This window comes from Cajanus cajan, chromosome 7 (genome assembly GCF_000230855.2).
Source record: "Cajanus cajan strain Asha chromosome 7, NIPB_CcT2T_4, whole genome shotgun sequence".
Classification (NCBI taxonomy): Eukaryota; Viridiplantae; Streptophyta; class Magnoliopsida; order Fabales; family Fabaceae; genus Cajanus; species Cajanus cajan.
This window is the reverse complement of record NC_138523.1, coordinates 6,098,342-6,110,631: the sequence shown is the minus strand read 5'-3', so window position 1 is coordinate 6,110,631 and position 12,290 is coordinate 6,098,342. Positions and strand designations below refer to the sequence as shown.

The following is a 12,290-nucleotide window of genomic DNA, read 5'->3' as shown; positions in this document are numbered from 1 at the left end:
ATACCCAAATTTAATTTGTAAATAAGAACCGCAAACAAAATTGTAAGAATAAAAAATTATCTATCAATTGTCTTCCTTGAATGCAAATATGGGTCACTTGCAAAGAAAATTATCCAATGAATTGTCTTCCTTGAATGCAGCATAAGAAATTCACATATCCAAATAACTGTAAGATAAGCTCTTCTTCCCAATAGGATCGTGGTGTGGTAAGAATATCAGGAAAATAAGAAGTGGAACAAGTTCAAATTCTAGATAATAGCACACTTGAAATGTATCACATATGTGAAAAGTAGGCCACGAGTTATTGTAGCTTAATATACCAGTAACAGCGCACCAAATATTTCAGCTAACAAGCACAAAGCACATCAAATACTATTTGAAACAGACCTACTCCCACATAGAAATAGAACCACAAATGCCTTAGGCAACAGTTTCAATAGCAGTTTCTGCAGGTTTGTTTTCAGGCTCAGCTGAGGCAACAGTTGCACTTTCTGAAAGCTTGTTGTCTGAGGCAACAGGTGCACTTTCTGAAAGCTTGTTGTCTGAGGCAACAGGTGCACTTTCTGAAGGCTTCTTATCATTTTCAGTTGAGGCAACAGGTGCACTTTCCGAAGACTTGTTATCATTCTCAGTTGAGGCAACAGGTGCAGTTTCTGAAGGCTTGTTCTCTGGTGGTGCTTCATCCACCCAGAATGCAGTCTTCTTCCCAGTTTTGGAAACTGCTTGCAGAACCTCATCTGGCTGTACATTTCCTTTCACTGTCACCTTCTGCTCCTTCAGATCAATGTCAAATGACTCAACACCTGTAAACATTTGCACTTTTATTTTGCTTTAACATTGCAAAAGGTTTGGTGGGTTTAGGGCCTAATCACTGGAGCTGCAAACCAAAATAAAATTTGACACAGCTTGTTTTCTTCTTCCATCAAAACCATTGAAGCAAATTAACTTTCAGAGTTGAAGACTTTAGTTATATAATTTTTGCTATGTTTCCAATTTTCTATTCAGTCACAGGAAATTGATACAACAGTTACGGCTAGAGTCGGTGCTTATTTAGCATATTTAAATGTATACCTCTTTGCTATGGAATTATTAAACGTTTAAATGACATGCACAATGTCAGAAATTAGAAAATCGATACATGTCATGCATGGTGATAGTAAATTGGCAATGTTGACAGTGAAATATTCCAGGATAAAGAATATACAGAGTAATATAGTCAGGGAACATGATCTGTTGAAGAGGATAACCACAGTTCCATTGAATTGGATTGTTACTCCATTAGAAAGAATCTTTTCTATGAAGCTAAAGCTAATAACGGACAATGAACAAAACTTCTGCTTGGCATTTCATCCTACTAATATACAAGTACAAAAAAAAAAGACTATTTCAATCACCTCGGTTGTGTCACGCAATACTAACTAAAATTGAAAGCTTTTGAAAACCCTTTAAACATTTCTGAAACTGCAATGAAATTATCATATTAGATATTGAAATAGAGATACTGTGAAGTTATATTCGAGAAAATCAATTCAAAATCCTAAAGAGGTTATTCACAATACCCAACTGAAGATCACGGATTTAAAGTGGAATGTTACATTAATTCACACAAGTTGAAACTAGGCTCAGAAATACCAGGCCTGCAACTTACAGATGAAGAAAATAGAATAAATAGAATCATTGATACCCTAAGGATGGTTTTCAATGGCCCTATGTAGAAGACCCCTCGAATTCAAACTACATTCTAATAAGGGATGCAGGATATTATTGATGATGTCCTAGAGTTGATTGTGAAGAGAAAAACAACATAACTATATAATCACAGCTCAACAAGAAATGGCAAGAAGTTTTAAGAGAAAAAGACATTTACAAGGACTTCAGGAGTTTAACATTACAATTTAAAGTATTCTAATGAAGAAGGGAATGGAAGAAGGTAAAAATACATCAGAATTAAGAAAAAAAACCTACATTTAAAACCAAATACTTCTGGTGATTAAAATGTGAAGCGTGCAGCATATTTTGATTGAAAATTTGACAGAAGCAAGCCACTTCCATATAAAGTTGACATGTAATATATTACATTTTTACAATTAATAGATCGTGTTCATTTTGGATCTGATAGCAGAGTCAGTTTACAGGAATAATACCTTCCATTTTTCCCAAAACCCTATTCACTGCTCCAGCACACCCTTGACATGACATACCAACTTTGAGGACAACAGTCTGCGACCATAATGAAAAAATTCAGATAGAAAGAGCAAACAAAAGTACAAATTACCATCTTAACCCCCAACAACACCCATATATAAAAGAAACAAATTCATAATTACAATACAATAGAAATTGGAATCAACTTAAAAAGGGAAAGAAATAGAAGATGTAAAGGAAGAGAGCATGGAATGACATCAGAGACACAAATGTAGGGAACAAGAGATTAATATACTATCATCTGTAATGTGAGAATAGAAAAGAATGATCCGTTGCTGTTAAAGTGAGATTCTAGTGACCTTAAAATATCTGACATAAAACTAGATTTTGAAGGTTCAGATATACACAACTGGAAATACCTATGTGGAGTCATATTCAAAGACTGTAAGAATCAATTAGAAGCCATTCCTATAAACTAAACAAAAAATAAACAAAAAACACACTATTGCAACCAATTTTTAATATTACGGGCAGATTCTCTACACCGTAATCTAGGACTAGAAACAAACAAGGAAGGACCAGCCATTGTTACTTTCTTGCTATTTGATGTTCTATTAATTAGTTTGTTTGTAAGCAATAATGTTGAATTCTATATCAAGCAATCACACTTAATCGGAGCATATCATTAAGAAAAAGCATGAAAAATAGATAACAACATCAGATATGTTAGATGCAATCGTTCAGGACAAGATCTGCAACCATTGACAGAGTAACTGATGATCGATGAAAACCAAATACAAGTGAACAAAGCAACATCACTTTAATTTTTAACCCTTTAGAACTGAAAGCAAGCACTGATCTGCTGCAACTTCTTACAAGGATCCTTATTAGATTTTAAACTTGAACATTTTCTAAGCTGATTAAAACTCAAAATTGTAAGCCCAAGAATTACTAATACTCCATTCTAGGATCCCCAAAAAAAATAAACTTTGAAATGAAATCGTATTTTGTTTTTAGAATCAAATTTCATGGGCAATCACATTTCAAACAAAATATTCCACCTTTACCTATGTATAGCAATAAAATAACTCTTCCTACACTATCCCACAAGCTAGACAAATTAGCAATTATTATTAAAAAAATAAAATAAAAAATAGTAACAAGAAATCTTAATATCTCAACTCAGAAACTCATCAAATTCAGCACAAACACCTAGAACAAAAAACTATATGAAGCAAAATCTCAAAAAAAAAAAAAAAAAAAGGACACAGAATCAATGATCTAACACAAGAAAACCGAGTGAAGAGGAAAAGACAAGAACATAAACAGGAAATGGGTTGAGGACCTGAGAAGACATGGTTATGTGTATGAAGGAATGTGAACAGAGAAGGAATAATAATGTATTCAAAAGTGGGAGGTAATGGAATATAGAGTTGTGGTGAATGGTGATGGGTGTGTAGGGTGGTGTGTTTATAGCCAAACCACTATGAGAGTGCGTGTGGTGCAAGACATAACAGTGGGATTCTCCGAAAGAAGGCAATTTGGTGGGCCATGTACAGTGGTTATGATTCTTGTTCTTTTTTTTACGTGAGAGTTTCCTTTTTGCTGCAAATTAAACATTTTATCAAGGAGAGGTTTGTTAACGGATGATATTACATTTCCAAGAATCAAGTTCCAAGAAATTTTATTCTTAAAAGCCGAGAGTTAACATGACATCGATGTATTATTTAATAATTTTATATTAAATATAAATTTTATAAATTCAACTATTAAATTGAAAGTTTATATCATTTTACATGTTTATATCAAATTTTATTAAAATTAAACAATAATTTGTAAAAAATCAAAGTATTCATAGTTTAATATATTTTAAAATAAATATATTATGTCAATTTTATTTTATAAGAATAAAGTATCAAATCATCTTAGATTAATATAAAATTTTGTATATATGATCTAAGAGTAAAGAACTTTCAATTTAATGGTTAGATATAAAATTTACATTTAATATAAGCTTTTTGAGCAGTGTAATACTTAGTAAAAGTTATACCAGTGTTATTATAATATTCTTTTATTAAAATATTATTTTTAGAAATATTTAAACTTGTGTTTGAAAATATTTAAATATTTTTATTTAGATAATTGAAATAATAAAAAGAGTGGAAACGAAAGATATAAGTGACTTCAAAAATATATTTTCATTTTCTCGTGAGAATTTGCCATTGAAATAAAAATGAAATAAATCATGGTATAACTACTTTTTGAGAGAAAATAATAATAATACTACTTTTGTTCTTTTATATAACAAATAAATATTTAATTCATTAAAACTTCTTATGTTAGTTGCTCAATAAATACATTAACTATTATAGAGAATTAGTATAAATTAAAAATATTAATAAATTCATAATATAAAATACAACTATCATTTTTTATAACATGAAGTTACAATAATATCAGCCGAATTCAAATATAAGATTATGTATATACTATCTAAATTTTAATCATAATCTATATTATGTCTATCCTAATTGTTTAAACAATTACAAATTAATATATTTAAAAGTAATTCATAATTTTTTATGATTAGGATCAAAAATAAGATTCTCATTTATTTCTTATATATAAGGGAGATAGTACCTAATAATGTTTTAAAAATAAAATTTAAACAAACATAAAAATATTACATTTTTACATTCATATTTGTGAGAGTGAATTAATTTGTCAACAAATTCTGATATTTTTGTTCATAAAATTAAAAGTCATATTAATGATAATTTTTTATTGATTGAGGTGTAATATATATATATATATATATATATATATATATTTTTTTTTTTTTTTTTTTTTTGACAAAACATTGAGAGTGCATGATGGTTAAATCTTTTTAAAATGTTTGTTCTATAAAAAACAGAAAACTATTTGAAAAAGATAATTTTTTTTGTCAGAAAAAGATAGTTTAGATCAGTGTTTTGAAACTCGGACCGACCCGGCCGGTCGGACCGGTTGGACGGGAACCGGTGGTCCAGCCGGTCCGAATCTGAAGTTGGATTGGTTATGTAGTCAACCCGTTTCAAACCGGATTGAACAGGTCAATTTTCCGGTTCAACCGGTGAACCGGTGGGTCAAACTGGTTCAACTACTTTTTTTTTTTTTATAAATTTTTTTAAGGGACCATAAATCACAAAAATAATAATGAAAATTGAATCTCTTAATGAAAAGGCAAGGAGTCTTATTAAATATAACAATGACTACTTGTTCTAATATATTTGTTTGTAATATATACAACTTAAATAACTTTTATAGTATATTATTAATTTTAAATTATATATTTAATAATGCAATATCTATGTAAATATTACATATATTATTTTGTGATATTAATTGCAAGCATATTATATATGTACATATTATTTATATTTTTAATTTGTATTAATATACTGTTTAACATGTAATTTTTTTATGTATTTTTTTACAAAATAAAAATAAAAATAATTTTAAATAAGATAGAAAAATTGAAATTTAAAATAAAATATGAATTTATTAAAATTTATAAGTATAAAATATATTTAATATGAATATTTTTTAATAAAAATAAATAAAAATCGAGTCATGCGGTTCAACTAGTGACCCACCGGTTCAACCTTTGACCCACTGACCCAGTACCTTAACCGGTTCGATGACCGGTCCGGTTTTTAAAACTATGGTTTAGATAAACGTATGAACAAACTATTTATTATTTTATTTTGTTAAAAATTGTTTTTTATTATAAAAAAAAAAATAGACATGCCCATTATTACTTGACTTGCTTAACGTTTTCCTTCTATTTTTCCTAATTTGCTTCATATATAAAGAATCGTATACAAGAACTTAAGTAAATTAGTATCTAGTTTCTTATATTTTTAAATAGATTTTAATAATTTAAAGTTGTATTTGAGTGTAAGACTTTGGATTAAAAAACAGGATAATTTTTATTTTTAATTTAAAAATTGATATAAGTTAAATATAACTTAGTGTAATAGAAGTTATATAAAAATATAAACAAAAGATTACGACACTAACTGCGGGTTTAGTGTAATAGAAGTTGGAAGGAGGAAGAGAGAAGAGGTTGGAAGTTGATTTTTTGAGTTTGTAGGTATAATGAATTTGCGTGGAAATGAGAGAAATATGTAGTAAGATATCCACCTATGTTTTTTTACACCATTGATTAGAGAAGTTAGTTTTTTACTTCTTTTTTTTTTTTTTTTTACCTTTTTATTGAAGTTAATTTGGTAATATATAAAGGGTAATTACGTTATTTAATTGATAATATATTATATATATATATATATATTTTTTTATTTATTTATTCTGATATAAACCAATTAAAAAAATTAATTTTTATGTCATTTTAATTCTATTTTTCTCCAACTAAATAACATAACTTCCACTATATTTTTTACACACTTTCTTGTTTTTTTTTCCCTCATTAATTTTCTTTCATTCTTACGAAACATACAGCATAAGTTTATAAATCTATAAATTTTGTTTTGGACTATAGTTCAGAAATCAAATACCTAAAACCTATATCTAACCATCGTATCTGCCCCTAGTTGTTCTTGCCCTTTTTAGGGTATCGTGAATAATGCTTTTATTGGATTTTCTAGAAAGATATAGAATCTGTTATATTGAACCCAAATATATAAGGTTCATAGACTCTTTTGTAGTTTAGATTAGCCTCTCCCAGGTATTAATTATAATGCATTAGGGTGAATCGGTTATGATATTATTATGATATTAGGTAGATCCAAGGACGGAGCCAAGGGGGGACCTACGGGTGCCACGGCCCCCCCAACAATTTTAATTTTTTTTTATATACATATATATTACTATATGGCACCCCCTATTTTTAATATAAACTCATATGTATAATTAAATGAATAACCCAAATTTATTTTTTTATTCAACTTTTGGACTTCTGGTACGGCCTGCTATGTGGTATCACTTTGGAATTTTTTTTTTTTTAAAAAAATGTAGCGCCTCATTTGATCATTCCAATTCTTGCCTTCTCAATTCTCAAGTAACACTGGCAATAGGAATAGGATTGGGTAGTGACTATTGACTAGTTAGCATCACAATTCACAGCTTGCACCACGTCAATCAATAATCATCAATTCGTCATTGATTCTTATTTCATAACAACACCTGCACCGCATCATTGGTTCTTCAATCTCTCCTTGGCTCCTTGCGTCTTCAATCTCTCTTTTTATTTTAGTTCTTCAAAAGGTAAATTAACACTTCTTTTTTGTTACTAATATTTTAATGAATGTTTTCTTTTAATTGTTTTAATATTTTCCCCTTTGCTATTATGCTGAAAACCCTTTTCCCCTCAATTTAATTAGAATTTGTTAAGAGTGTTACTGTGTTAGTGTTGTTGCCTATTTCGTATGATTTTTATAGTTTTAAATTCTTTTAGGTTCAATGAAGATGAGGAAGACAACTATTGAATCATTTTTCAAAAGAAAAGAGAGAGATGATGAAGAAACACTGTCTAATACACCAATTTCAAATTTAGATACAAATGTTGATGATGTTGCTGAAGTTGATGAGCAACAGCCACCTCCTCCCAAAGCTTTGAGGATTGAACAAGAAACAATTGAGAGTGGTACCTTGATTCGCGATCCTGGAAAACGTTTACAAATTTGGAACTATCCTATTAATCAACAAGATGATATTCGTAGGGCGTATGTGAAGTTTGGACCATATCAATTTTTAATGGATTTGTATCCACTTTCAGGTCTTGAAGATCATCCTCGCCGATTTCAAGCTCATTGGTTTAGAATGTTTTCTTGGTTAGAATATTCACCGGAAAAAGATGCTGCCTATTGTTTTCCATGTTTTTTATTTTCTAAAAAACCAAGTCCATTCACTTCGGCAGGATTTAGAAATTGGAAGAAAGTGAATAATGGAAAAGATTGTGCATTTTTATCTCACATGGGGAAAAATATTAATTCTGTTCACAATGCTGCTCTTAGATGTTTAGAAGATTTCAAGAATCAATCATGCCACATTGATAAAGTGTTGAACAAGCAAACTTCACAGCAAATTCTAAGCAATCGGTTGCGTCTTAAAGTATCCATCGATGTGGTTAAATGGTTGACATTTCAAGCTTGTGCTTTTAGAGGACGTGATGAGAGTTTGTGGTCAACAAATCGAGGTAACTTTCTTGAAATGATTAAACTCTTAGCTTCTTATAATAACGAAGTAGATCAAGTTGTCTTGGAGAATGCTCCTCAAAATGCAAAATACACTTCACCTACTATTCAAAAAGAAATTTTAAATGTTTTTGCTAGAAGGGTGCAAAATGAAATTCGAGAAGAGATTTGTGATGCAAAATTTTGTTTGATTATTGATGAAGCTCGAGATGAATCTAAGAGAGAACAAATGGCTATTGTTATTAGATTTGTTGATAAGAATGGATTTGTTAAAGAGCGCTTCTTGGATTTAGTACATGTGAAAGATACTACATCATCCACTCTTAAGCAAGAAATCTGTTTAGTATTGTCTAATCATAATCTCAACATTAAAAATATTAGAGGCCAAGGATATGATGGAGCTAGTAATATGCGTGGAGAGTGGAATGGTTTGCAAGCTCTTATTCTTCAAGAATGTCCTTATGCATATTATGTACATTGTTTGGCTCATCAGTTACAATTAGCTCTTGTTGCTGCATCTAAAGATTCAAGTGATGTTCATGCTTTTTTTCAAAACTTGAGTAGGATTGTTAATGTTGTGTGTTTGGTTTCTAGCACAAAGTCACTAATTCAAAAGTTAAGGGATTTTGGTTGGGATTCTCTTTTAGAAAATGTTAACTCTTTTTGCAATAGCCGAGGTGTACCAATTCCTGATATGAGTGCTACTTACTCTGACATAATTCGAACTCGGCTTAAAAAGGATTCTGTGACAGTTGAGCATCATTATCGTGTAGATATATTTACTGCAGCGATAGATTATCAATTGAAAGAATTGAATAGTAGATTCAGCGAGCAATCAACTGAACTTCTTATGTTGAGTGTAGCTTTGGATCCTAAAGATGCATTCAAATCATTTAATGCTTGTGATATTTGTAGTCTAGCTAAGAAATTTTACTCTTCAGATTTTTCTGACCAAGAAATGATTCATATGGAATATGAATTGCAACATTATGAGTTTGATGTGCCAAAGGATCCCAAATTTCATAATTTGTCAACTCTTGGTGAATTATGTCAAAAACTAGTAGAGGTTGGCAAATCAAATGTTTATCCTTTAATTGATCGATTGATACGACTTGTTCTTACTCTGCCCGTGTCAACAGCAACTACAGAACGTGCTTTTTCAGCTATGAAGATTATAAAAACAAGTTTGTGCAACAAGATGGAAGATGGTTTTCTTACTGACTACATGATTGTTTATATTGAGAAGGAGATTGCACGAAGATTTACAACTGATATGATAATTGATGATTTTTACTTCATGAAACAACGACGGGCACAACTTAAGAAATAAAGGTACATACTTGAATAACTTGATCTTGCAATATGTTCGATATATTTATCAAATGTAAATATGAGAAATAATTTTTATTAAATTATGTTAATTATTATCTAGTTTTGTCAGATAATATGCTTTTGATACTTTAATTTTCATTTATTATAAATTATATATTATTTATTCTCGGTCCCCCAGTATTGAAATCCTGGCTCCGTCCCTGGGTAGATCTTATATATGTTTCCATTTGTAGTATTAGACCACTTCTACAAGTTTAGAAGTGTAAGATAACTACCAAAAATTCTTTAACACTCGTAATTTTTAACTAAAGATCATATTTCAATTCAGGCTTGAATATGGTTGACTTACTACTTAAACTATCACTTTACTTATATAAGAATTTGGAAGAAAGATGTTATACCTCTATTAAAATAAAGAAATATAAGTTAATTTACTTTTAAATAATTTTGTTAGCTAACCCCAAGCGTGTGGTTCAGCGGTAGGGGTTGATCCACGCTTAAGCAAGGTCAGGGGTTCGAATCCTGCCTTGTGTATGCAGCCGCGTTACTTGGAGCCAGCTATCCCACCCTTTGAGGTGCCTCCAATGTAGTGATGAGATTAGTCACTGCTGTCGGCCCTGGATATTCCAGGGACGAACAAAAAATAAATAAATTTTGTTAGCTAGGTAGCAATAAAAGTAAAGGTGGTCAAAGAGGTCATTTTAATCCATTCAAATCTATCTGCCTAAGGATTGACCCTCCAAAAAAGCGAAAAAAAAAATATATTTATTTTGGATATTTCTTTCAACATTTTTCTTTCTTAATATATAAAGAACTCACATAAATTAATGTACTTAAATAATAAAATAAATCTTAAATTATAATATATTTAATTTAATTTACTACACAACAAATTTCAAACTTGCTACATAATAAAATAAATATATAATAATAATAATAATAATTTTTTCAATAAATTTGATGTTCAAAAAATTTCAAATTACATATAATAAAATAAATCAAATACATAATATATTTATTACATAATAAATTATAAATTATTTACATAATAAATTTTATATAACTTATTTAAACTTAATTAACAATAAAAATAAAATTAAATAATAAACAAATTAGGCTGAAGGACTAACCAATCCATCAATTGGTCAAGCCAACAAACTGATATGGGAATTGTGACCATTTATATCATCCTTAGACAAAAGAATGTATTTAAAGAAGCACAATAATTTTATTAAAATGCTTTAAATTACGAGTATTTATTTTAAAAATATAGACAAATAAAATAATCTAACTAATTTGTTCTAACGTCCGATGACAACGTTTCTGGTCAACTTTTGAGAGATAATGGTTAGATCAAAATATAAAAAACTTGAGAGACAATGATGTGCGTCTAATGGATGGATAACGAACAAATGTAACGTTAATGGATTCAACTTTTTTTTTTTTTATCAGCAAAAAAAAAAACTTTTTCTTTCGCAAGATTTTATTATGAGACATAAAGAATATGAGATTTCATTGAAACTTGAGTGGGATTTTAGTGGTGTTAGGGATAATCAAATCCCTATCTTTAGATAACAATAGTTAATTTTGGATTTTTGATTACTTGTAAATCACATTGAAGATTCAACATTATTTAAAGGTTATTAGTTTGCTTCAATTTTCTATATCTCCAACGGAGTTGAGAACTAATTTATGTTAATATTAAGATTCATTTAACTTGTTAACTTCTTTTAATAAATGTTTTATATATGCACAAGATTGAAATTTGAACCCTACATCATTTTAAGAATAAGTGTTTCACTTTATTATACCATCATACTCTGTTTACAATTAATCTTTGATGCAACATAAAAAAAAAAAAACCACATTCTGCATAATATTATTAGGGATTCTAATACTGCAATGAAAAGTTAACATGACAATTATTTTAGTCCTTTTTTGTTTATATATATATATATATATATATATATATATATATATATTATTTTTTGTAAAACAATTTTATTTTTTATTCTTCTAAAATCTATAAACAATATTTTTTTATCTTTATTAGGTTTTTTATTTTTATTTAATTTTTATCTCTCTAAAATCTAAAATTATTATTTTGATCTTTAATAATGATTTGAAGGTAGATAAATAACATTTTTTATTCTAATATGACATTTATTATGTAACAAAGGGAATAATATTTATAACCAATCGAAACCATAGTTTTAAAAACCGGACCGGTCATCGAACCGGTTAAGGTACTAGGTCAGTGGGTCAAAAGTTGAACCGGTGGGTCACTAGTTGAACCGCATGACACGATTTTTATTTATTTTTATTAAAAAGTATTCATATTAAATATATTTTATACTTATAAATTTTAATAAATTCATATCTTATTTTAAATTTTAATTTTTCTATCTTATTTAAAATTATTTTTATTTTTATTTTGTAAAAAAATACATAAAAAAATTACATGTTAAACGGTATATTAATACAAATTAAAAATATAAATAATATGTACATATATAATATGCATGCAATTAATATCAGAAAATAATATATGTAATATTTACATAGATATTGCATTATTAAATATATAATTTAAAATTAATAATATACTATAAAAATTAT

General features: G+C 28.6%; 2 protein-coding genes across 2 annotated transcripts; one reads left to right on the top strand and one right to left on the bottom strand.

Moving 5' to 3' along the window:
* Window positions 1-231: 231 nt before the first annotated feature.
* LOC109791983 (uncharacterized) lies at window positions 232-3,651 on the bottom strand. Its single transcript, XM_020351355.3, has 3 exons — window positions 3,491-3,651; window positions 2,145-2,220; window positions 232-803 (listed from the first exon to the last, which is right to left on the bottom strand). The coding sequence occupies exons 1-3, from the start codon at window positions 3,500-3,502 to the stop codon at window positions 421-423; spliced, it is 471 nt and encodes a 156-aa protein (XP_020206944.1). The 5' UTR covers window positions 3,503-3,651; the 3' UTR covers window positions 232-420.
* Window positions 3,652-8,515: 4,864 nt separating this feature from the next.
* LOC145949740 (uncharacterized) lies at window positions 8,516-11,008 on the top strand. The gene has a single exon (XM_083060584.1). It carries the CDS (start codon window positions 8,569-8,571, stop codon window positions 9,667-9,669), a length of 1,101 nt encoding a protein of 366 aa, XP_082916710.1. The 5' UTR covers window positions 8,516-8,568; the 3' UTR covers window positions 9,670-11,008.
* Window positions 11,009-12,290: the final 1,282 nt, after the last annotated feature.

Excerpts from the sequence above, each read along its gene's own strand:
- LOC109791983 (XM_020351355.3), bottom strand. Across the intron at positions 804-2,144 it reads GGTTTTGGGAAAAATGGAAG|GTGTTGAGTCATTTGACATT; the intron begins GTATTATTCCTG and ends AAATGTTTACAG.
- LOC145949740 (XM_083060584.1), top strand. The coding sequence starts at position 8,569 with ATGGCTATTGTTATTAGATTTGTTGATAAGAATGGATTTGTTAAAGAG.